General features: G+C 41.1%; 1 protein-coding gene across 4 annotated transcripts in view; it reads right to left on the reverse strand.

Moving 5' to 3' along the window:
* LOC124798422 (retinoblastoma-like protein 1) overlaps positions 1 to 25,616 on the reverse strand; it is a 177,932-nt gene that overhangs the window by 147,566 nt on the left and 4,750 nt on the right. For all 4 annotated transcript variants that reach the window (XM_047261825.1, XM_047261824.1, XM_047261827.1 and 1 more), the window contains exons 3-4: positions 11,053 to 11,253; positions 10,587 to 10,777 (exon numbers count right to left, since the gene is read on the reverse strand). In XM_047261825.1, coding sequence (XP_047117781.1) covers positions 10,587 to 10,777; positions 11,053 to 11,253 — 392 coding nt within the window. The remainder of the gene's footprint in view (positions 1 to 10,586; positions 10,778 to 11,052; positions 11,254 to 25,616) is intronic.

The following is a 25,616-nucleotide window of genomic DNA, read 5'->3' on the forward strand; positions in this document are numbered from 1 at the left end:
AGGTTCAAGGCACAAAAAACACCCAACACCACACCTAAAAAGAAAACAAATGGAATGAACAAAAAATGGGGAAAACATAAACCACAAGGAAAAGTAGGAGGAGGTATTAAAACCATAGAGCAGATTGTCTGGGCTAGCTGATCACAATAATAAAAGAGGATGAGCCAGCCACTCTGCAACATCCCAAAAAGACAAGGCGAGGTGAACACATGTAGGGAAAAGACAACCACCAAGACAAACAAATGCAAAGAAAATGCGACCAAGTTAAAATAGAGGGAGGGTGGCGACCTCAGAGAGAAGGCTAAATGCCCCTCCTTAGATCGTATGATAAAAATTTCCCTCATGAATAAAACGTAAAACTAAATCTGCCTTTGAGGCATTATCGCCCAACACTGAAGGTAGGGTGCTTGGAAGGTTAAAAGCCCGCTGCAGAGCGGCTAAAAGTGGGCAATCCAGCAAGATATGGATGACAGTCATATGTGAGCCACAGTGACATCAAGGTGGGTCCTCGCGACGGAGGAGGTAGCCACATGTTAGCCACGTACGTCCAATGCGGAGCCGGCAGAGAACCACAGAGTTCCTGCATGATGTCTGCATGGCGGTCTCCCACACATTCGTAGTCTCCTTAAGGTCATGCAATTTATTGTGTGTACTGAGATTACGTCATTCCATCTCCCAAAGCTGAAAGACCTTGTGGCATAATAATGATCGCAGGTCAGTTATAGGGTGCCGATCTCCAGATGAGGTTTCCGTGTAGCCTGTTAGGCTAGCCTGTCAGCAAGTTCATTTCCTGGGATTCCAGCATGACCTGGGGTCCACACAAACACCACAAAACGAATGGACTGTTCCAGAGCATAGGTGGACTCCTGACTGGTCGCTACCAAAGGATGGCGGGGGTAGCACTGGTCAATAGCTTGTAGGCTGCCCAAGGAGTCAGTACAGAGGAGAAACGAAGGAGAAACGACTCGCCAGGGCAGGAGAGGATGCACTCAAGAGCACGAGAAATGGCCGCCAGCTCTGCAGTGAAAACACTGCAGCCATCTGGCAAGGAGTGCTGTTCAATATGTCCTCCATGAACATACGCAAAGCCAACGTGAACATCAGCCATCGAGTTGTCAGTGTAAACCACTTCATGGACCTGGTTTGTTGTTGTTGTTGTTGATGTTGTGGTCTTCAGTCCTGAGACTGGTTTGATGCAGCTCTCCACGCTACCCTATCCTGTGCAACCTTCTTCAAATCTCCCAGTACTTACTGCAACCTACATCCTTCTGAATCTGCTTAGTGTATTCATCTCTTGGTCTCCCTTTACGATTTTTACCCTCCACGCTGCCCTCCAATGCTAAATTTGTGATCCCTTGATGCCTCAGATCATGTCCTACCAACTGGTCCCTTCTTCTTGCCAAGTTGTGCCACAAACTCCTCTTCTCCCCAATTCCATTCAATACCTCCTCGTCAGTTATATGATCTACCCATCTAATCTTCAGCATTCTTCTGTAGCAACACATCTCGAAAGCTTCTATTCTCTTCTTGTCCAAACTATTTATCGTCCTTGTTTCACTTCCATACATGTCAAGAATCGAGGGGAAGTGACAGCGGAGAACTGCGGGGTTAAACAAGTCCTTACAACGATGTGAAAGGTCCAGACGAAGCTTCGGCCTAGGTGCACACACAATGGAGGCGTACATGAATGGACCTCGAGTATAGGAGGTAAAGGTAAGGACTACACTTCGGACCGAAGAGATCGGACGCGAACTGCAATTGTAAGCCCTGACCTGGGCGTCCAATGCCAGAGGTGAACCACCGTGGATGGGAAAAGGAGACAGTAATTTGGATGCTCAGGCGAACTATGAATATGTGCAATGTAACTGGCAAGTTGTTGTGCACACCCAACCTTCAATGGACGGTCTCCAGACTCCACCAGGACACTGGTCACCGGACTCGTCCTAACAGCTCCTGTTGCCACAGTGGTGCACTGGGTCGAGTCAACGCAATGCTGAGAGAGCCACCGAACCATAAACCAGATTCCCATAGTCAAGGCGGGATTGAACAAGGGCTTTGTAGAGTTGCAGCAGTGTAGAGCGATCTGCACCTCTGTTGGTGTTGCTCAGGCAACACTTCTGCTTAAGCTGAAGAAGATGAGGAAACCACGTTAATCGGGCATCGAAAAACAGTCCTAAAAATCGATATGTCTCCACTACCGTGAGTGGATCATCATTAAGGTAAAGTTCTGGCTATGGATGAACGATACAATGCCAACAGAATGCATGACACACAACTTTGCAGCTAAAAACTGGAAGCTGTGGGCTGGAGCCCACGACTGCGCCTTTTGGATAGCTCCCTGTAGGTGCCACTCAGCAATACCAGTAATGGAGGAGCAGTACGAAATGCAGAAGTCATCTGCATACAGAGAAGGTGAGACCGACGGCCAGACAGCTGCTGCTAGACCTTTAATGGCCACTAAAACTAGAGATACACTCAATACAGAGCCCTGCGGGATTCTCCTGGATATGGGGGAACTATGGGAGGTACCAACTAGGACATGGAAAGCATGGAGCGATAGGAACTTTTGGGAAAAAAAAAAATCAGGAGCGGACCCCGGAGACTCCACTCATATAATGTAGCAAGGATATGTCGCCAGGTCGTGTCGCAAGCTTTTTTTGTAAATCAAAAAAGATGGCAACCAGGTGTTAGTGCCTGCAAAAGGCTGTTTGGATGGCAGACTTGAGGGAAACTAGATTATCAATGGTAGAGCGACTCTGGCGGCAACTGCCCTGGCATGGAGCCAGTAGGTCACGTGACTCCAGGACCCAACACAACCACCGACTTACCATACGTTTTAAAATCTTACAAAGAATGTTGGTGAGGCTGATGGGCTGATAGCTATCCACTTCAAGCTGGTTTTTACCAGGTTTGAGCACAGGAATGATTGTGCTCTCCCGCCATTGTGACGGAAAAACGCCATCGCACCAGATCCAGTTGAAGATGACGAGGAGATGCCACTTGTAGTCATACGAGAGATGTTTGATCATCTAACTGTGGATCCAATCTGGGCCAGGAGCTGTGTCGGGACAATGTGCAAGGACGCTGAGAAGCTCCAACTCTGTAAATGGAGCATTATAGGGTCACTGTGATGTTCAGTGAATGAGAGGGCTTTCTTTTCCATCTGCCATTTGGGGGTGCGAAACGCTGGGGGATAATTCTCCGACACAGAGGCTCGAGTATAGTGCTCGGCAATCACATCTGTGTCGGTAGATAACACGCCATGATGTTAATGCCAGTAACACCTGTCGGGGTCTCGTACCAACAAACACATCTGATCTCCATCCAGACTTGGGAAGGTGACGTATGGCACCCAACGGTCGAGACGTACCTCTCCCAACACTCCTGTTTTTATAAGCTGGCGAATGCGGGCACAGAACCGTTTAAAAGTTATTAAGTGCTCTAGGGAAGGGTGCCACTTATGTCACTGTAGAGCTCACCGACGCTCTTTAACGGCCTCAGCGATTTACGGTGACCACCAAGGTATTGACTTTCGTCAAAGGACGCCCTAAAGAACAAGGGATCGTGTTTTCCCCAGTCTGCCTTGTTTAAAGCTCATCTTGGTAGACGTCCAGCGGAATAGCTCTGGGGGAGTGACAGGAAGATGAGAAGTGGAGTGGTCACTACCACACAAGTCATTGTGGGCTCTCCAGTGGACAGATGGGAGATGTCCTGGGATACAGAGGGATACATCATTGGCCGAGTAAGTGTCAAGAGTCACACTGAAATGTGTGGGGGCTCCAATATTTAAGAGGCACAGGTAGAATTGAGACAGGAAAGTTTCGACATCTCTACCTCGGCCAGTAAGCACAGTGCCACCCCACAAGGGGTTATGAGTGCTAAAATCTCCCAAAAGTAGGAAAGGTTTAAGGATTTATGAATCAGTGCAGTTCAAGGGTACTTCACCATCGGGAGGAAAATAAATGTTGCAGACAGTTATTTCCTGTGTCATCCTTATCCTGATACCCACAGCTTCAAGAGGGGTTTGAAGGCGCACACGTTCACTACATACTGAGTTCAGGACATAGACACAAACTCCACCTGACACACTATTATAGTCGCTAAAGTTCTTGTAATATCCCCTATAGCCACGAAGAGCAGGGGTCTGCATTGCCGGCCACCATGTTTCCTGGAGGCCAATGTAGAAAGCAGGTGGAAAGCTTAACAGTTGCCGTAGCTCAGCCAGGTAGTGGAGAAAACCACAGCAATTCTACTGGAGGATGACATTATTGTGAGGCTGGGAAGGCACGAAGCATGCAAGGAGGCAGGTTATGCCTCAGGGTTACCTGCTGCCACCAATTGAGTATTCATGTCCATTCCTATTGTGGATGAGGCATCAGTGAGATCCACGTCCTCAGGGGAATGCTGAGATCTCCACCTCATCTGCAGGTGCAGAATTGGTAGGGAGTGGTGGTGTTGGGGCCACTGGAGTGTACTTTTTCTTAGAAGACTTCTGTGCTTGCTTGCCCTCTCGCTTCTCTTTAGGGGCTTGCTGGGAGGACTTGTCCGAAATAGTTCAGGCACGGAGGAAGACTGTGAAGCTCTTCGTCCAGCAGCTTTTGCCTCCTTTAGCCACAGGCGAATGTCCGCAGTGGCATTAGTGGAGACCTTGTGACAGAGGGTTCCAAGGGACCCCTTCCGGATGAGAGGAGCCGAAGGAGGCTGTTGCTTCTCCAGCTGGAGGGAGAGGACCATTGTTCCCTGTGTTTAGGGGAGCCTTGTTCCCGAAGTAGGTACTTTGGAAGCAACGGAAATAGATTTTCCCCCTACCAGCAAGAGAGTGGATGTATTCTGGAGGCCCAGAGGGCCCACTGTTCATAGCACAATGTGGTATGACTGGCGATGGTGATGGTAATGTAGCTGTAGCGTATGTGGACATCAACAGAACGGGCTGTAATCGTTTAAATTTACATTTAGCCTCTTGGTAAGTCAACCGGCCCAGGGTCTTGTACTCCGTGATTTTCCGCTCCTTTTGGAGTACTGTGTAGTCTGGCGAGCAGGGGAGTGCTGCTCTCCACAGCTGATACAAGTGGGAGGAGGCGCAGAGAGAAGATCTGGATGCAGTGGACGTCCACAGTCTCTACATGTGGCGTTCGAAGTGCAGCGGGAAGACATGTGGCCGAATTTCCAGCACTTAAAGCACCATAAGCAACCCTGTTGTCTTTGGGTTCCCTGTAAATGCGCCAGATGAAATGAACATCCCGCTGTTCTAGATTGGCATGGAGTTCGTCGTCAGACTGCAAGAGGAGGTTGCGATGGAAAATAATCCCCTGCACTATGTTGAGGCTTTTATGGGGAGTGACGGAAACAGAAATATCACCCAGGCAATGGATTGCGGTTCCTTCCGTGGATGTGAGGTTGGTTTCCATGGTGAGAGATTTGGGGAATGACTGGAAGGCAAGGTTCGAGGTTAGGGAATTCTATAATGTTAACAGGTGATGATCACTGTTGAGTTTTTTAAAGTTAACATCCTCTCCACAGCACGGCACTGTAGATGAAGCACCAATTTCAGATTAAGGGATGGATGACAACATTGTTGAAGAAACGGTCTTGGCATGTGACACCTCAAACCAAATGACTGTATGGGAATTTGAACCTCACTCCTCCATTCAGTCTTGGATTTTAATCGATGGAAGAGAGCAAAGAAAAATTACAGAATGTTGGGTAATTACAGATAATGTTAATTGTTGTGACTTAGCACGACAGCCAAGTCACATCGAGAGGAAGCCGAAAGGCACGCGTTAAGCTCACGCAGATTGGCGTGAGGTCTGGAACAGTTAAAAGGAAATGAGAACTTAGAAAATGGACGCAGTTGCTGCAATACTTAACTTTAATCCACATTTGTAGAACATCGCTCTTGATGATACATGCTTCACAATATTAATTATCGAAGCTATGGCGCCTTGCTAGGTCGTAGCCAATGACTTAGCTGAAGGCTATGCTAACTATCGTCTCGGCAAATGAGAGCGTATCGGTCAGTGTAGCTTCGCTAGCAAAGTCGGCTGTACAACTGGAGCGAGTGCCAGGACGTCTCTCTAGACCTGCCGTGTGGTGGCGCTCGGTCTGCAATCACTGACAGTGGCGACACGCAGGTCCGGCGTATACTAATGGACCGCGGCCGATTTAAAGGCTACCACCTAGCAAGTGTGGTGTCTGGCGGTGACACCACATTAATAACTAAACAGTGATATTTAAATTAAGAATGAGAGAGAGAGATCATATGAAGACAGGTAATAAATATGACACCTGCACTGCTGGCAGAAAATATATTTACGATTACTATGTAATCCTGCTGTAGGTTGAAAAAGACCGAGTTTCTGGTTTTGTAGGAGAGTGTTTGCTTTAAAGGCATGTCAAGTTATCAAGGCTACTCATATAAATAAGAATGGTTGTTGACTTCGTGAAACTGACCCACATGTTAATATTTTTTCCTAATACCATAAAGTTCTTCTGTTTAAACAATTTATATTTCACTGTCACAGCTGCAGTCATTTTGATTTGATCACAGCTGTACAACTTCATCGGGCTGGTCTAAGTTTAGAATTTTGCATAGCAGACCTGCATTCTAGATTTCCTCAAGTGCCAAATACTGCCAGAAAAGTTTACAGTTATCACAGACACCAGGTTAGTTTATCTGTAGGAGCTGAGACTGTTTTTTTTCTGTTTGTTTCACTAATTAAACAATGGAAAGCCTAGGATGAAATAACAACAATGTTGAAAGGATAGATTGCTATCCACCATAGATAATCAATCACAAGCGATTCAATGCCTCCTCTATGTGGCGAGCAATCTATGCTTTCCACTTTGCTGTTCTGCTAATTACTTATTTTTGTGACCTACTATGTTATCTCCCTGGATTTGTTTCTCTTAAAATTTTTTTTTTTTTTTTTTTTTTTTTTTTTGTAATCTGAGTGTGATGATTTACTCAACAATTTGCCCTACCTCACTTAGAAGGGTAATTGGTGTGTTTTGGCTTGTCTGCCTTTGACAACATCCTGCTCTTGGCTTGCTTTCATTGTACGAGGACTGTGCAGGTGATTCCATCCATCATAGGGGGTCAGAGTTTGTACTGATGAATATGACTGTGTGGATTTCTGCTTTCCAATTCATTGCAGAAAGAAGTGGATGCTCAGCTGGTGCTTTCATTTTTTCAAGCAGTAGAGGTAGTTTGAATGTTATTGTTTCTTCATGTACCTTAATTATTTTTTCCTTCTGGATGTTCATAAATTTTTTAGTACATTTCAAAAAAGTTATGCTTTTTTTTTTGCAGTTGTCATAATAGACAACCACTGCTTGTTCCCTATTGATTATATGACCTCACTAAAAATTTTGCAAAGAAAGATCGGATTGTGTAAGTTCCTCTATGCCGCCCCCCCCCCCCTCCCCCTCAATGTGCTTAGATCAAAATTATTCCACACTGAAATGTTTATGTCTATGATACTTCCAGTGTCATTGCATCACATCTTTGCTTGTTTGTATAAGAGACAAGTGATCAGTTGATATGTTCTCAACAATTTCAATATCCCTACATTGCCTGGTGATATGTGCTCAGACTGACTTTTTTTTTAATAACCGGAGTCACCAACAACAACAGTTGAGGTTAGGCTTATTCTGCGCACTCGTGTCACGTATTCAACAGCCAGTAGCGGTCTGTAGTGCTCTGATGGCTCTGTCATAGTCAATGCGAGCATTAAACAGGATTGTACTAAGTTGTTTAGTGAATTTTTATTCCATTTGTTGTGAGTTGTCATCACTGATGGTGGTGGTTAAGTGACAAATTCTACACAAACAAGCGAGAACATAATTTGCAGGACACGCTTTTTTCACAGCAAAAAGTTCATGTATGTGCATACCGCAACAGTTTCTTCGAACCAGCAACAATTCAATTCCTGCCTGTATCTCAACGTATGTGAACCACCATCACTCGTGAGTCGGATTACAGCAAGAGGAGATTTCCTTCCAGAGAGGTATCTAAGTCTTCTCCATCTTTACTGTTTGTTGTCAAAGTTGGTATTTCTGGCTTTAGCGATTGCTGCTGGGCTAGCACCGGAAAAAAAGCTTGTTAAGCAGTAATTTATGATTGTCAATTGATTTGTTTTAGATGCTGCTTTAAATGCATTGTGGAAGCCAGTAGAATGCGAGAACTTGTGCAGTACTATTATAACTTCACAGCAAAATGCAAATTGCTGACCAATACACATTACTAGACAGTGGTTGACTGATAAGTCTCAATATTTTATTAAACATTTTAATTTGACTGACAGAAGCACTGTTACTTATGCTTCAGTGGTTAATTAAATCTGTAAAGAAAGTACAGTAACGGACATAAAAACAACATTCATTAAATTACAGCCATCTGTGTTGGATGCTTACACCTAAGAGCTGATATGCTCGTAAACACTCTTAATCCACTAGCTGAAAAATTGTCGCACAAATATTAAAAGATTCTTCGAAATATGATTTACAATTAAGCATAAAAATTTGAAATGTTTCAAGAAATCACCAAGTTTATTAAACCACAGATCCAGAAAGTTAGTTATCCTGATCAGCGGTTCCGTACAGCAGTAATTAATTTCGCATCACCTAAAGGTATAACCTACAATTCCTTAATGTCATTTTTTTCCTCTACAGACAAGTGCATATGCATATGGTTTCCATTTCTTGAGATGTGAATATTGTTGGTGATTTGGGTTATCTTATGAGTCGTAAAACCTCCTTGAAGGTATGGCATGGTAGCATGGGTCATGTGGTGTGTATCTGGGAAAACAGGACAGTACATGCATAGATGCAATTAACAACCACTGCCAGCAAACCTCATGAAAGCCTTGAAAAATTGTCAAGGAAGAGATGTATGGTGAACTATTTCATACAACAGTTTATGAAACTTGCTGTAAAAGTAATTCCCATTCTCTTACGTAGAAGTTGTTGAGCTGCCTACAGCCTGAGAAGTTCAATTTGTATTTTTACTGTAATTGCTGCCATGTCTAATAACTATGATGTTCAGGTTAATGGTGATGAAAGTTGATGGGAATTCAATAATTTCATTAATATTTGAAGTTTGGAGTTGGTGAGGTTCAACATTCAGACCAGCGCAGGCAAACTACTGAATAAAATGCAGGTGCACGATGTAGTTCACTTTATTTCAAAAACACTCTCACACTACTGAATAAAATATAGGTGCAAAGTGTCGTTCATATGATCTTAAAAGCAGAAGACTGTCTGGTGAGTTTGATACAAGCCTGGAAGCTTGCATGCTAAACCTGACATTCATGAACTCAGTCTCCCAACTGTGAACTGAGACTGTTGTCTTTCCTGGTAATCTCAGCTTAAGTAAGCAACACGGTTCTTCCATCAACTCAGAACTTCATGTGTCACTTTAGTCCAATGACAATAGCCATGACATCCTCATGAAAGACTGAGACCTTTGTCACTGCATGGAACTGCCAATAATAATTCAAGATGAAAAGTCAAATTTTATCTATAAGCATATATTTCTTTGCATCACACTTTCACTAAGCACTGTAATGATACAGAAGTTTACACAGATGTCTCCAAGTAAAGATGCTTAGTTTCCTGTTATGTTGTTTTCCTAAGCAACATCCTAAGAATTTGCCTACCAACAGAATTCGCCATTTTCGCTGCTGAATTAAGTGGAATACTGATGGCTTTCACGCAAATGAAATAGGCCCCAACTGATCAGACTCCCACAGCGTTCAACAGAGGATCCAAAGACTGTACACAGCAGAGAACCTTGTCTAGAACATCCAGGACAGGCTCAATTTCTCTACATAAGCAGGGTAAAGAGATGCCATTCTGTTGGGTACAGGAACATAACAGAATTTGCTGTTACGAGATTTCAGACTCAGCTGCCAAGAAAGTTTATTATGAGAATTCAGTGCAAAATCTCACTGTGGTAAAGTATGTCACTGATAGAAAGGACAGTCATGGAATGTCAGAGTGAGTATCTGAAAACCAATGAAAAATAAAAAAAAATAAAAAAATAAACCTCTTGGACATCTAAGGTGATCACATCTATGATGTACAAACATCCAGACACACAAATACAATGAAATCATTCTAGCCCACCTCTGTCAAGGGCACTGCCGTTTAACCCATGACTTTTTACATTATCATGACAAACCTCAATTTCTTAGACACTTGCCATCTCGACATGCCAATAATGCTCAAATATGACGAACTAGGTAGGAAAATCCAAATCATTAGAACACTGATTTACAGTGAAGGAAGAAAGGAGAATTGGGGCTTTATGTGTAGTCAAAAGTGGTCATTAGATGCAGAATGCAAAATTAGATTGGAGATGTACATCAGCCACACCCTTTCAAAGGAACCATTTAACTTCAGTGATTTATGGATATCTCAAAAACCTAAATCCTGATGGTCAGATGGGGATTTGGATGGTTGTCATCCTGAATATGGGTCCGGAATCTTAACCAGTGTGCCATGTCGCTTGGTATTTGTGGTGAAAAAGAGCTTGGTATTTGTGGTGAAAAAGACTATATTTCAGATACTTAACCTAGAAGTCTTACCTGGAAAATTATGATTAAAAATATCTCTTCTGTCTGCAAGAAGAGCATTTCCAAAAATCAGATCACAGCACGCAAGCAGCAGGTGATATGAGTTGACTAAATCATCACTTATATCTCTAAATTCACTCTTCACGCAAACAAATAACGTCCAGCTGAAGTCAAATAATTTAGAAGGTGTGCAAGGCAAACTCCTGGAAAAAGAAACTGATGTATGATTATGAAAAAAATCTCTTCATTATGTAAGCTGAACAGAATACTTAAGACTAGAGTACAGGAATTTCTTTTTAATAAAAGCATTACACATTATGCAAGTTCACAGATGCTGACAAATACAAACTTGATAGGTAGGCCACAATCATCGACCTCGTTTGTGTCCATACTCGATACTTTTCTGTAATGTGAGTGGCTGTCTTTTCTTTTCTAATTTACTTTACACTGTAATAAAGCAGTTGGTCCAGTATCCTACCTTTGCTTTCTCGACCTCTGCTGTCTTGGCTGTTCATCTGCGGGCTTTTGGAACATATCTACAAAAATTGGTTGAAACTTCTTGAAGATTACCATTGACACAGCAAAGTTTCTTTCCAAACGTTCGATTTTGCTGCGAAATTCTGGTGGCATGCTTGCCATGTCAGCCCATTTTTTGCTTTTATTGAAAAACTGAATCAAACTGGAACAAGAAAGGATTGTTTTTGATTATTCTCTCCATGGACAGTTGAAACAGAATGTACAAAGAACTTTCCACAGGTACAGCATCTTTTATTGTGAAGTCTCTGTTGAGAAACTTTCATTATTGTTATGATACATTCATCACATCAACAGCAAGAGCGGAAAACAAATTATCAAATGGAATGTTATTACTGATTTTATTCATTTCACTCCCTAATGCTCCTTAAGCAGCCCCTATATTCGTTTCCTACCTTTTCCACTCTTCTCGGGCAATGTCCATCAACTTGAAAGTTTGTCATTCCCTACAATTTCATCAAGCAATTACTGATTTGGCCCCTATAAAAGCTGCTGTTTATTTTATATTCACTCTTGTTTGCAATTCCTTATTCTAAGTTTAATAGTGAAATAAAGTGTTCCAAAAACTGGACGACATTTTATAACAGGGGCAACTCTAGCTACACTGTTTTACCTGCATGGTACAAATGGTTGGCAACTCGCCTGTTTCATGTAGCCTATGTGAGGACTTATCTTAGGTAACCAATGAGATGTGCTGTATTTTGAGTAATGAAATTAAAATTACACAATATTCAAGATCATTCGGGGAGATACTGAATTATGAACAAGTGCCTGAAATTGCCAATGCCACAGTTTTTACACTTTCTACGTTTTGGAATAAATATGCCATGACAGACAGGTCTATGGTAAAGTGTGGTGTTTAAGGTAGGTTGGAAAGTAATTTAGTTTGTTTGTAAAGGCTCAGCTATAGTCCAGTCCAAATATTAATTTCAGCTGTATATAACATACTAAAAAAAAAAAAAAAATGCACTTATTGTTACAGTGCATCTCTTGCAATCTTTTCAATTGTGACTGCTGTTTTTCCAAATACATTGCATATATTATGAGACAGCCCAGACATGAAAAGGTGACAGAGATAAGCAATCTGCTGTGTTTCCAAAACATATTTTTTTTAATTATCTTGATTGCAATAATACAGAGTCCACCAGAAAAATGTATACACTCTTTGTTAGGCTCTATCAAGATATCAAAATTGTCGTTCGATTTGAATTAAGAGTGAGTTGTAGTATGGTCTTTGGCTCAACAGATGTTAGTATTTTAATCTCGGTATTGAGAAAACAAGGTGGCTGGAGCACGCGTAACATACAAGCAACGAAAGGGTATTATGAAGTGGTTTTTCAAGTTTGATAATGTTGAAGTGAAACGTCAGTGGAGGTGGGAGTTTGGAACCGAACCACCAACCCGCCTAACAATTAAATACATCATTGACAACTTTGAATTATGTGGAACGATTTGTGATATTCACAAAAGAAGATCAGGAAGATAGCGTACAGCTACAAGTCCTGCTTTGTCAGGTCTCATTTTGGAAACCTTTGTTAAATCTCTACAGGAGTCTGCTATGCAATATGCAAGTGAGGTGGGGGTTAGCAGTACAAGTGTACAAAGAATTCTGAAAGCTGCAAAGTGGAAAGTTTACATTCCATAATTACTGCACGCAATTAATGACGACTAGCCTTATCGCCGAATGCAATTTTGCGAATGGTATCAGCAAATGCTAACTAATGACAAACAATCTGTGATGAAGGTAGTGTGGAGTGACGAGGTACAATTTAAACTTAATGGAAACGTGAATTGGCATAAAAGCGTGTACTGGGCACCAGAAAATCTGCACGTTTATGTGGATTAAGCTGTCAATCTACCTGGAGTTCATGTGTGGTGTGTACTACCATCTAGGGGCTTAGTAGGACCGCTTTTCTTTGATGCTATTGTCACTGAAGAAGTGTACCTGGGAATGTTATGCACATCAATTTTTCCAGGTATACGAGTGCTCTATGGAACTGATGAAAAGGCCCTCTTTCAACAGGAGGGGGCGCCACCACTATACTACCTAGCCGTACGAGCTTTCCCGGGCACTTGATTGGACAAAGAGAATCCAACGAACATACAGTGTAAGCTTTCACGGCCGGTATTGTCTTCATTTAAAACTTCCAGGCTGATAGGCCGTGGCCGAAGTATAAAACTGTCTCCTGACGCCATGTGATAGACAGTGGCGCCCTCTGTACTGCCTATATAATCAGCGCTCCCTCGAGTTCTCTTCGCAGTTCGCCGCTTTACCTCCGAGGATGTCTCCCGCAGTCGGAGACAAAACGTCGGGAGACAGTTTTATACTTCGGCCACGGCCTATCAGCCTGGAAGTTTTAAGTGAAGAGAATCCAACGAGTTCTCTCCACAGCCGTCAGAGCTAACACCTATGCACTTTTACTTGTGGGGAACTGTGAAAGATTATGTCTATCAACGTAAGCCATGCACGCTGGAGGAACTTTGCCAGGAGATTACAGCAACATGTGCAGCAATCTCCACTGTAACACTGACTGACGTAGTTGCGGCAACCGCTCGTCATTTTGTGGTGGTGGTGGTGGTGGTTAGTGTTTAACGTCCCGTCGACAACGAGGTCATTAGAGACGGAGCGGAAGCTCAGGTTAGGGAAGGATTGGGAAGGAAATCGGCCGTGCCCTTTCAAAGGAACCATCCCGGCATTTGCCTGAAGCGATTTAGGGAAATCACGGAAAACCTAAATCAGGATGGCCGGAGACGGGATTGAACCGTCGTCCTCCCGAATGCGAGTCCAGTGTGCTAACCACTGCGCCACCTCGCTCGGTGTCATTTTGTGAACATTTAAAGTAACCATGTGCTAAACTGAAGGTTGTACAATGTGTGTGATCAATTATTAAATGTAAAATTAACACATAAGTAATAATTTTCGTTCCTTAAAGTGTGTATACAGTTTTCTGGCTGACTCTGTATATTACTTTTTTGGTTGCTAGAGAGCCCCTTCAGATCACTCATGCTAGACCCTGTTATTTACGTTTGCAATAGGTTACAACACCATCATCTGAAAGTGTTTCTCAAAAAATTCTCATCAGTGAGGCAAGCTTTCAATAAACTGTTGGATATACCAACAAGGTTACAAAGGGCAAGTCTGAACTATACTTATTAAGAGGTGTGCCTGAGTACAATGTTGAAACGTTCTCATTACAGAATGCAAAACTTTCATAATAAAACATAGGTATTCAAAGTTGGCCAAAGCATGTCTGTCACCATTTGCACCTATCAGAATATTCAACTACAAGGGCCCATTGAAGAGCATCCATTGCCATCTGTGGTGATCACACACCCAGCCTTTTGTAACGTCTGGGGCCAATTACAAATTGCAGTGACTTTAGTGTAATTACTGTCTTTGAATAAAAGTATCGTTTCTGTTCATCTCATTGTGTATTTCCTTCAATTACCTTCTGTACTACATTCTAGTAATTCTTTCTAAATGTGACCTAAGGTTCACTGAGCTATGGTACTTGGTAGTGACACATCATACAAAAGTTACTTTCATCTTTAAGTTTTGCACATCAGTGTAGAAATTATTTTTATCGTATAGTAATGTATTACTGCAATGAGACTTTTGATGTATAGACAATGGAAGTATGGAAAAGATCTGGTGATGACATTTCTCGACCTAGTGAAAGCATATGACAGTGTTCCCAGGGAAAAGGTATGGGCAACCTTGAAGAGAAAGGGAGTTGGAAAGCAAACACTTGAAGTCATCCAGGTAATGTATGAAAAAGATCTAGTTGTGTGCAGACACCAGTTGGAAGAACTGAATGGTTTAAGAATGTTACAGGACTAAGACAAGGAAGTGTGATATCACCACTACTATTTATAATGGTGATGGATGAACTAGTCAGAGAGACGAAAGAAGCCCATAAAGGAAGGGAGATGAAGCAGAGGAAGACTGAGGACAAGATGGATGGATACAATAAAGATGAGTTTAAGGAGGAGGAACCTGCTATGGAACCAAATTGTGGAAGAAGAATGGTAGAAAGACCGATTAAAGTGGCAAAGTACCACTGATACCTCAATCCAACCAGATGTTGGATAGAGGGGAAAGAAAGATGAAGTAATGTATTACTGCAATCAAGACAAACATTTTTTTATGTTTTAGTATGTATTATGATTACATTTAAGTCACTATACAACAAAATTTTCAACTTATTACAACAAACATAGTGTCTCTCTGCTCCCTCTCAGTGACTACTCACAAGCAGCTGTTGGCACACCACATACGGTTTATTCGAGTAAACATATCACAAACAAGCGGAACAGTTTTCAAACTGTCTCTAACAAGTATTTGCAGCTTTGTGGTAATTTCGACCACCAGAAACCTTTGCTTTACTTGAGTGCATATTTTGCCTGTTTCGGCGTTTGACCATCTCTAGTGCTATTTGACTCCTTTGCTGTCTTCACATTGCTCAAATGTTTACGATTTAAATAATGAAACACTGCACCTCATATTTTTTTGTGCTTTGTACTAAGCGTTTTGATAATTTATTCTCATTTTCAAGTGCACATATTTACGTAAGTGTTGTGTGTGATGTTTGTACGTTTTTGTGCCTCTTTTGTGCCATTACTGTGGCACCTTTTTGAGGTTATACGGTACTGTGCCTCCTCCATAATGCAGAAAGCCAGCGCAAGAGAGGCAGAACTACACACAAAACACGAACATGACATTTGATCGTGACACTGAGAAATTTTCAAAACACGCTGTGCTAGGAAGGCAAAAAATACATAAATAGTACAGTGTTTTGTTATTTTAATAATGAATGACAGTTTCCCATTTTCCAAAAAAAAAAAAAAAAAAAAATCTATTATGATGAATGAAACTGAGTCAAATGTTTCCACTTCCCACTTGTGATCAGCTCTTCTTGGAGAAGCTGTGACACACAATGTTAACTGAAGGAGGTCTGAATTATTCCTCACACTTACCCACTTTTCCTGACACTTTTTACAAATTTTGATTATATTTACATGATAAAAAATTAAATAAGCTTGACTCACTAATATTAGTAACATAAACTTTGTTGCTGATTGATAATACATTGCCAATAATTAGAACCAATATCAATAAACTACAAAGTAGTGAATGCCAAAACATTACAAATGCAGGAAATTATTTAATCTGAAGACAAATATCACAGCATATTTCTACCTATGCCACCCCCTCCAAAGTTAGCCAAGTTAATGTGTGCATGTCATCTATAGCAATGAGTATAGTATGTAACACAATTATTGTGTTTTGGGATCCGATCCTTGTATGGAAGACATTCTGAAAGTGAAGTTAACAGAGGATGTTGAGATCCATGAGGCTGAAGTGTACTGTTCCTTTAAAAGACAAGCAGAAACCTAATACTTATTTTCTTCAATGAGAAGGTGACGAGACTGAACACAAAAAGCCACTGCCATGTGTGCACTGATCCATTTGGAGCAGGGTAATTAAACGATTTAGAGTCAGTCAGAAGAATTTCCTCTCATCAGGAGAAACTGCTTGCAACTGTCCACTGGCCATCACTTTAACAGCTTTCGTCCAGCCACAAACTATGGGGAACTAGGAGAATGCCTGTCTCTAACACAGTCACGCGGTTCCAACAGCTGCAACCATATCTCGAGTGAACCTATTGTGTTTCCATTAAACCTCATGTCAGGTACTCTTAACATTGTTCAATAAAATGTTTAAGGAACAATGCTGACATAGTTCTAGAAGCACATCCAGAAGTAATATTCTTAAAGGAATAAGAGCTAATTATACACACCAAGACATTACTCCTAAATTGTGTGTTAATTACCCAATGTTATCAGAATTATGATCATTTAGTCAATACACACTGCCATCCAAAATTGGTTAAGTGTGTGTGCTTTTGTAAAACTCTATTTTCAGTTTCAACATTTTGTTGACAGGGAATCGGCAAATTTATTTAATTTCTTCAAGTGTTTATTAATGATTCTATCAACAGTTGCAGTACTTGTATTAGGCGACTAGTTTCAAACTTTACAGGTTAATTTTCCAGCCTGGCTTACTGAGGCTGCGCTGACACTGCTCGGTCTTAATAATAAACATCAAAGTGGCAACAAATACTTTATAAAATGTTTGCAGAATAAATGCACAAACCACACACGACAGTTACCAAGTCGAATTGTGACAACCATTCTGTATATATTTTATGAAGCATGTGTTGCCACTTTGACATATAATACTAAGATCAGGCATTGTCAGTACAGGCACATTAGGCCAGGCCTGAACATGAACCTGCACAGTGTGAAACCAGTCGCCTAATGTAAGTACTGCAACTGTTGATAGAATCATTAATAAATATTTTAAGACACTCAAACTAAGTTTAACTTTTGAAAATGGACAGTATGCAAGTTTGTACTTACAAGTGAAAAAATACTTTTATGTGAAAATTATTAATGGTGCACTTTCAGGTGTTCTGTAAAGATTTTTTCCCCATTTTAAACACAATATTTCAATGATAACCAAGAAGTTTTCATTGGATGCTGTAAGTTATGCAGTTACGCATACTCGCTGCCTGGACACCAACCAGTCCTTACAGCGAGTACACTTTACAGCAATACGCACAGAACCGAAAGAAGACGACTGGGTTGGTCATTGAAATACTGTGCATAAAATGGAAACATCAACTTGGCATGACACCTGGAAGCATACCATTAATCAATCACACTGAAAAAACCTGAGAGATTACATTAAAATTAGCTCTGTTACTAGCAAGAAGAGCAATTTCAACAATCTGAGGCAACACGTTCAATGCAAATCATATAATCTAACTAAATAATCACACCGAACAAAAGCGCTGGCAGGTCGATAGACACACAAACAAACACAAACATATACACAAAATTCAAGCTTTCGCAACAAACTGTTGCCTCATCAGGAAAGAGGGAAGGAGAGGGGAAGACGAAAGGAAGTGGGTTTTAAGGGAGAGGGTAAGGAGTCATTCCAATCCCGGGAGGGGAAAGACTTACCTTAGGGGGAAAAAAGGACAGGTATACACTCGCACACACGCACATATCCATCCACACATACAGACACAAGCAGACATATAATGAATATGTCTGCTTGTGTCTGTATGTGTGGATGGGTATGTGCGTGTGTGCGAGTGTATACCTGTCCTTTTTTCCCCCTAAGGTAAGTCTTTCCGCTCCCGGGATTGGAATGACTCCTTACCCTCTCCCTTAAAACCCACTTCCTTTCGTCTTCCCCTCTCCTGCCCTCTTTCCTGATGAGGCAACAGTTTGTTGCGAAAGCTTGAATTTTGTGTTTATGTTTGTGTTTGTTTGTGTGTCTATCGACCTGCCAGCGCTTTTGTTCGGTAAGTCACCTCATCTTTGTTTTTATATATAATTTTTCCCACGTGGAATGTTTCCTTCCATTATATAAATAATCACACCCATCTTTAAACCTACTCTTCAGACAGAGAGCGTGAAACTAATGCTACACAAGACATGGTCTGCCTCTCAACAGGAATGAGAAAGGGAAGATGGAGTTAATCAGTGAGGGTGCAGTAGGTGGATGGGGTGCCACACATGGTCAAATACTTGGTGTCATCGGTAGGAGGACTAGGGCTTTTTAGGATAAATCACACCAACAGTTTCCCCTCCCTCAGAAGTATCTGAACAAGTTTACAGATTTTGTCAATGTGTACACAAAAGATAGGCTGTATCTCACTGATGTACACAAACACCACATAAAAATGTGCAGTCTATTAAAGATAAGGCACACCAGTTTAAACAGCATAGTGGTCTGCTATACATAGCAATTGTCTATGACACAATGAAATACAGCATTTAGTGCTATCATCATATAAATGTGCAAGTTGCTATTGCAGAACTACCTTCAAGGGTGGGCATCATGTATTTACATCAGGTAGACATGTTACAAAGATGGACAAGATCTGATCACAATTAATGCAGGTAAACAATTCAAATTAGTAGCTGTTTAACTAAAAACACTAGACGGGCATAAAAAATTACTGATTTTGTATGTGCACCATTCAACTAGTGGTAATGTGGACGCAGTCTTCAACCAATTAACTGAAGACCTGAAAAGTTTTTTGGGCCCCAAAACTGACAAAATAATATGTAGAGACACGGCTATTATCACAGTTGTTGAGCATAAAATTAGTAAGAACTTTGAGCACTTCTGGTGTGGCATGATAGGTAGATGCTGCTAATAGGGTATCAAAAAGTTCAGCATTTGTCTTCATATTTAGTCAAAAAAAGAATACAGGAGAGCACTGCCTACTGAAAAAAAGAAAAGAAAAAGTAAAATAGTGCAGAATGTGATAAAACATGAAACGAAAAGGCAGAAACAAGTGTAGCTACTTACAAATCAAAGTTGGGGGTAAATTAAAATGAAAATCCAAAGGAATTGTCAAATTTGTAAATTACTGTTTCTCTAATACTGCAGAGAAGTTCCCAAAGAATCTTCCCAAAAAGACATGTAGCACCCACAATTATAATGTTCCCACACCAAAGCTTGAAATCAGGAAAACAATATAGAAAGTAAAAAAATAAAGCAAGTATAGATGAGGTTCTAGTCAACTATTCTGAAGGCGTGCAACAAAGTACACAAGCCCCATTAACAAAAAATAATAAAGCAGTGCTTGAATTCAGGTACTTATCCAGAATCCCTAAAGCAAACACGAGTACTGCCTTTGCTACAGGAAATGTAAAGCAGATAGTACTGAAAACTTTAAGTCAGGTTTACTACTGTCTGCATTCTCAAAAATAATCAAATCAACCACGAAAGATAGACTGCCGAATTACATGAGTATATACAAGTTTTTTTAATGAAACACACTTTGGTTTTTGAAGTGGAAGAAGTACAATGTCAGCCTCTTACAGATTTCACAAAAGTGGTACTTGAAGCTCTTGGCAAGGATGACTGTGTTGCAGGTACATTCTTAGATCTGTCCAAGGCTTTTGACACTGTTGACTGTAACATACTATGGGGTTGTTGCATACATTCTAAGCATTCTTCCATAAGATTAGTAAACACAACAGATACATATAGCAGAGACTTTAGTCATCAATAATATATTCTCCTTCACTGTTTACAACATCCTGCCTATACTGCAGTAACTTCTTGATTTTGCGACTTAGAAATCATATGGTTTTGAGGTGAAGAACTCATGGAGCCATGCTGGGAGTGCATTTCATCCAGAAAGGAAGTTCCCTGAAGAAAGGGCTAAAAGGTGAAAATCTGAGGCCGCAATATCAGGGGAATAAGGCAGGTGCAGAATGACTTCCCAACCCAACTCCTATATAGTGGTTTTTTTTTTCTGCCTAGAAGAATGCGGATGGGCCTCATCGTGGAGTAGCATCACTTCATGTAGTCTCCCTGCTCACTGTTCTTGGATTGCATCTGCGAGACATTCAGTTGTTGGCAATAAATGTCAGCAGCGATGGTTACACGTCAAGGAAGCAATTCGTAGAACACCACACTATTGCTGTTTTACCAGATGCATAACATTATCTTTTATGGATACGTGCAGGCCTTTGTATGGGGAGTTGCTGTGTTGTTTGGGCTCAGCCATTCCTTTCTTTTCTGTTAGTACAAAGAAACTATTTCAGGTCACCAGTGATGTACAAGATAGGAATGGTTGATGTTGCTCACAAAGCCAACTGATGATGAGCACACAGAGATGCACATATGGCCACCCGGTGATTTTGGCTTAGAGGTTGCAGTGCCCATACACACAATTTTTTAACCTTCCCCATTGCATGCGAATGTCGCATGATGATGGAATGACCACAGTTCATCACATTTGCCAGTTCTTGAGTACAATGACATAGATCAGTGTGGATTAGTGCATTCAAATGATCTTCTTCAAACCCTGAAGGTGTTTGTGAACATAACAAATCACTTACGTCAAAAGATTCCTCCTTAAAATGAAAAAGCCATTTTCTTGCCAAGCTCTGTCCAATACTATTAACATCATACAAGGTGCAAATTTTTCCGGCTGCCTCCACTGAACTCAAAACAGAAAAATAAGAATGAAATGTTCCGATTTTTCCGCTTGGCACTACTTTTTATAGCACCCACAGCTCCACTCAGTAACTCCAAATGATAAAATGATAATACGTAAACTCAAATAGCAAGGGTGAACAACAAATGAAAAATGACAACTGATAAGTAAACCCATAGTAACCGGATGCAAAACAGAACAATATTAAACAAGCTAAAAGCACTAGGTGTAAGAGAAATAGTTAACAATGATGGATGGATTGAAAACTAATGAGCAATAAAAAGGGTGGTCATCAGCACCTTTTTACATGATAGTGGTACTGGTGAATGAGTATTCACTCATTTTAAAATGATAGGTCAAGGCCACATAACTACAGTCACAGTAATGGAACATACCACTTTTAATCTCGAATAGATTTATTAATAAAAGTGGAAGTCAGTAAAATTGCTAGTTGGCAGTAGAACTAACCAGATGAGTAGGCCATTCAACAACAACAATAATAATAATAATACATCCAACTGGCTGAGGGAGTCAAGGACATGTGGCATCAGAATAAAGTGGGACATTATACCAATTATACTATCAACTACAGGAGTCATACCACACAATATCCACTAGTACATCAACGCAATACAGCTACATCCAAAAGTATATATACAACAACAGAAATCTGTAATTATTGATACATGTTCAATTACCCGAAAGTTCCTAAATGCAATGTAACACATACCGTACAGTTAAAAGGAAGTCACGCTTGATCAAGGTCCGCGTCACTTTCCATTTTCAACCAGACATAACGTCTGAGAAAGGAAAGAAATAATAATAATAATGGTAATAAATTACAACCTCCGTCCAATTAAATTAGGCACGAGACCTGACACCACACAAAATGTCAACAATTTTCTAGCTATTGTTTCATCAGCACCTAAAATCAAGACTAGGTCACTTGGTATACCAAAGGCTTCCCTTCTATCAGCATAAAAGGATACCATGGTGTACTGTGTATGTGACTCTGCAAACATTGAATTTCAGTGGGTCTTCTAGCCGCAACTGATAAGCATGCACCACTGGGCAGAGAGGTCCACTTCATCCCTTTGCAAAGTCTGTAAGGAATTGCACCACGGGCTAATAATTGGTATGACTGACCCACGGCTTGCTGTTGGCCAGTTCCAGCTATTGCGTTTCCCACTCAGGCAACACTCTGTCATCAATGACAAGACAGCCTGCAGGGGTACGTTAAGTTGAACTGTGGTATTTTCCTGGAGGACTACTTTTGCTGCTTTGTTGGCTTCCTCATTCCCTCTGGTTCCCATGTGTTTGGGAACACAGTTGAAGGCCACCTCCTTTTTCTGCCTGTGAAGGAGGTGGACAGTGCCCTAGAGCACCTGAACCACTGTTTAACATAACAGTTGCAACACTTTGCCTCAATTTTATTGCCTCCTGCACCAGCAGTGCACCAATCGGACAGTAAGTAAAACTGTTGAGCTCGGCGTGATCGTGAAAGGGAATGGTAGTTGTTTATTTTGGTTTGTGCAATGGTTTTTACAAACAGGAGCGTCTGTAGTGCAATAAATTGCAGCAATAACAAGAAGAATATACCACATCTGTCTTTTTTTAGGCTTCTTACGGACCCTGAGAGGTATAAACCACCATGTTACTGAACTGTATCGTCAGGATTCGCTTGCAAACTACAGGTGTATTAATGATTAATGTTTCATTTTAGGAGCAGAAAATGGCTAATGAATAGCAGACGAGAAGATTTTATGAAAAAAAATCCCTGTTCACCTTTATAGAAATGTTATGTTTTGTTTGCTACACTTTGAATCAAACCAGTTCATGAATGCAGGAAATAATAAACCCATGTGGAATGCAGTACCCATACTGTTTGACATCCCGAATAAGCTACCTCAACTTACGAAGAGGAAACTGCCACAATGGTTCCATAATGTGTCCAAAGCTGTAAAGCAGTCCTATGGCAAAGAAGCAGCCAGTTCAACTCCCCATACATCAGTGCCAGATTCATCTGAATTGTGAACACAGATCTCCTTCGATGATGACGTAGTTCAATTAAGTGCAGTTATTCGTGTCATGCAAAAGCTTGTGAAGGGTCAGAATGTGCAGATCGCTAGACTTCGTGAAAAACTATTACGGAACAAGGAAAATGCCTATCATTAGACAGCAACAGAAACTGTATCAGAAGGATCAAGTGAAGAAGGAGAAAGAAATTTTGAAGACGACAGGATACTGATATTTAAAAAAAGATGCCCTTGACTTGTTGTTAAGTCAGATTAACATTGAAGGAGAAACATGCTGCAAGATGGAAAGACAAAAATAAGCTGTTTTTTCTAAATTTATTATATTACAGCACTCAGGCAGACATATAGGTTTTGTCAGAATGTTTTATGCTTAGATCAGTACGTACATTACAGAGGGATGTGGAAGGCACACAAAATCACTATATGCTCACAATACTCTCATAAAATACTGTTGAAAATCCTTTTTAAGACCCATCCCTGTTTAAAAATTGGTATGTTGCAACACGAAGTTGCCCAAGTTAGTCTTAGCTGCAATTAGGTTGCAAAATATTTATATACACTATGTTATCAGAAGTATCCGGACACCTGGCTGAAAATGACTTAAAAGTTTGTGGTGCCCTCCATTGGTAATGCTGGAATTCAATAGCCTTGATGACAGCTTCCACTCTCGCAGGCATACGTTCAATCAGGGCTGGAAGGTTTCTTGGGGAATGGCAGCCCATTCTTCACGGAGTTCTGCACTGAGGAGAGGTATTGATGTCAGTCGGTAAGCCTTGGCACGAAGTCGGCATTCCAAAACAACCCGAAGGTGTTCTGTAGGATTCAGTTCAGGACTCTGTGCAGGCCAGTCCATTACAGGGATGTCGTTGTTGTGTAACCACTCCGCCACAGGCTGTGCATTACGAACAGGTGCTCGATCGTTTTGAAAGACGCAATCGCCATCCCCAAATTGCTCTTCAACAGTGGGAAGCAAGAAGGTGCTTAAAATATCAATGTAGGCCAATGCTTTGATAGTGGCACACAAAACAACAAGGGGTGCAAGACCCCTCCATGAAAAATACGATCACACCATAACACCACTGCCTCCGAATTTTACTACTGACACTACACACCTTGGCAGATGACGTCCACCAAGCATTCGCCACACCCACATCATGTCATCGGATCGCCACATTGTGTGCCTCAATCCATTACTCCACACAATGTTTTTCTACTGTTCAATCGTCCAATGTTTACGATCCTTAGACCAAGCGAGGAATCATTTGGCATTTACCGGCGTGATGTGTGGCTTATGAGCAGCCACTCAACCATGAAATCCAAGTTTTCTCATCTCCCGCCTAACCGTCAAAGAACTTGCAGTGGTTCCTAATGCAGCTTGGAATTCCTGTGTGATGGTCTGGATAGATGTCTGCCTATTGCACATTACGACCCTCTTCAACTGTTGGCGGTCTCTGTCAGTCAACAGACGAGGTTGGCCTGTACACTTTTGTGCTATATGCGTCCCTTCACATTTCCACTTCACTATCACATCAGAAACAGTGGACCTAGGGATGTCCAGAAGTGTGGAAATCTCGAGTACAGACTTATGACACAAGTGACACCCAATAACCTGACAATGTTCAAAGTCCGTGAGTTCCGTGGAGCACCCAATTCTGCTCTCTCACGATGTCTAATGACCACCGAGGTCGCTGATACGGAGTACCTGGCAGTAGGTTGCAGCAAAATGCACCTAATATGAAAAACATATGTTTTTGGGGGTGTCCGGGCACTTTTGATCACAGCGTAGTTTACACACCCGCTAATGATAAATTTTTAGTAAAATATTTGTCAGGCAAGAAACAAATACAGATATGTGTCCCTCTGGTTAACATATTTGATCCAGTTATGTACCTTATGTATATCTGGGACTTTCCAGTCAGTTTAAGGTATGGAGAAAAAATTCTCTTTCCTGATGACTCCAACATCATACTCACTTATGAAACATCGGAACACCCTTAAGAGAAAGCACATGAAACTTTCAAGAATGTTTACGATTTGGCAGTCTGTAATAAATTAACAATGAACAACGAGGAAATATGCAGTACACGTTTCAGAATAAAGAGGGAAGACAACTCTGATGCTTTAAGCATAGATGATAAATTTGATAAAGAGGAATATTCGAAACTAAGTCACTGGCTTTGATCAGTGATGTATGAAACAAGTCACAAATGCCATAAACAATATGGTAACTATAACATGATATCAGCGGCGGTTGTTTCAAACAGGCTAAACTACCGATCACCATGGCAACTAGGTTCTTTGCTTACACAGGGCGAAATACTATTCTTACAAACATTCAGTTTTTAGCTCAAAGCAGAATTTTCTATCAGGGAATGAAATAGTATAATAAATTGCCCACTGAGATGGAAAAAAGAGGATTATTGAAACACATATCTGTT

Source organism: Schistocerca piceifrons, chromosome 5 (genome assembly GCF_021461385.2).
Source record: "Schistocerca piceifrons isolate TAMUIC-IGC-003096 chromosome 5, iqSchPice1.1, whole genome shotgun sequence".
Taxonomy (NCBI): domain Eukaryota; kingdom Metazoa; phylum Arthropoda; class Insecta; order Orthoptera; family Acrididae; genus Schistocerca; species Schistocerca piceifrons.